At 66.5% G+C, this 421-nt stretch overlaps 1 protein-coding gene across 1 annotated transcript in view; it reads left to right on the top strand.

Annotated features, from left to right (window-relative positions):
- EMH_0035390 (uncharacterized protein) overlaps window positions 1-421 on the top strand; it is a gene marked incomplete at both ends in the record, with an annotated part of 1,362 nt that overhangs the window by 644 nt on the left and 297 nt on the right. The window contains one exon of the mRNA XM_013494968.1: window positions 1-419. Within this exon, the coding sequence (XP_013350422.1) occupies window positions 1-419 (419 nt within the window). The remainder of the gene's footprint in view (window positions 420-421) is intronic.

Consider the following 421-nt stretch of genomic DNA (forward strand, 5'->3'; position numbering starts at 1 on the left):
TAGCCTCCCACCGCGCACAGGGGCTGGGGCCCCCAGCTCCCCCTCAGGTAGAGAACTATTGTGGGCCTTCACAGGCTGCGTCTTGGCGGGTCTGCGTTTGGCTGCGGAAAAAGCTGAGGGTGGTTGTTGGTGGCTGCCAGGGGCAGCGCATAGGGGCCCCAGGGCCCCCCCAGTAGCTCCTGGGGGCCCCCAAGGAGTTACTAGGGGCCCCCAAGGACTCGCTAGGGGCCCCCAACGAGCGGCTAGGGGCCCCCGAGGGGCCCCCCAGGGGGAAGAAGAGGAGAAGGTGCGGCCAGTTGCTGCAGGAGTTTCTGCACAGCCTCTAAGAAAGGAAGAGAGAGGTGATGAGGATGTGAAAAGGGAGGGGCCCCCTTGGGGGGCCCCCCCCCAACCCCGAGCCGAGCGTGTGTCTGTTTGTACG

Source organism: Eimeria mitis, genomic scaffold, assembly GCF_000499745.2.
Source record: "Eimeria mitis Houghton genomic scaffold, Emh_scaff1365, whole genome shotgun sequence".
NCBI classification, from domain to species: Eukaryota; Apicomplexa; class Conoidasida; order Eucoccidiorida; family Eimeriidae; genus Eimeria; species Eimeria mitis.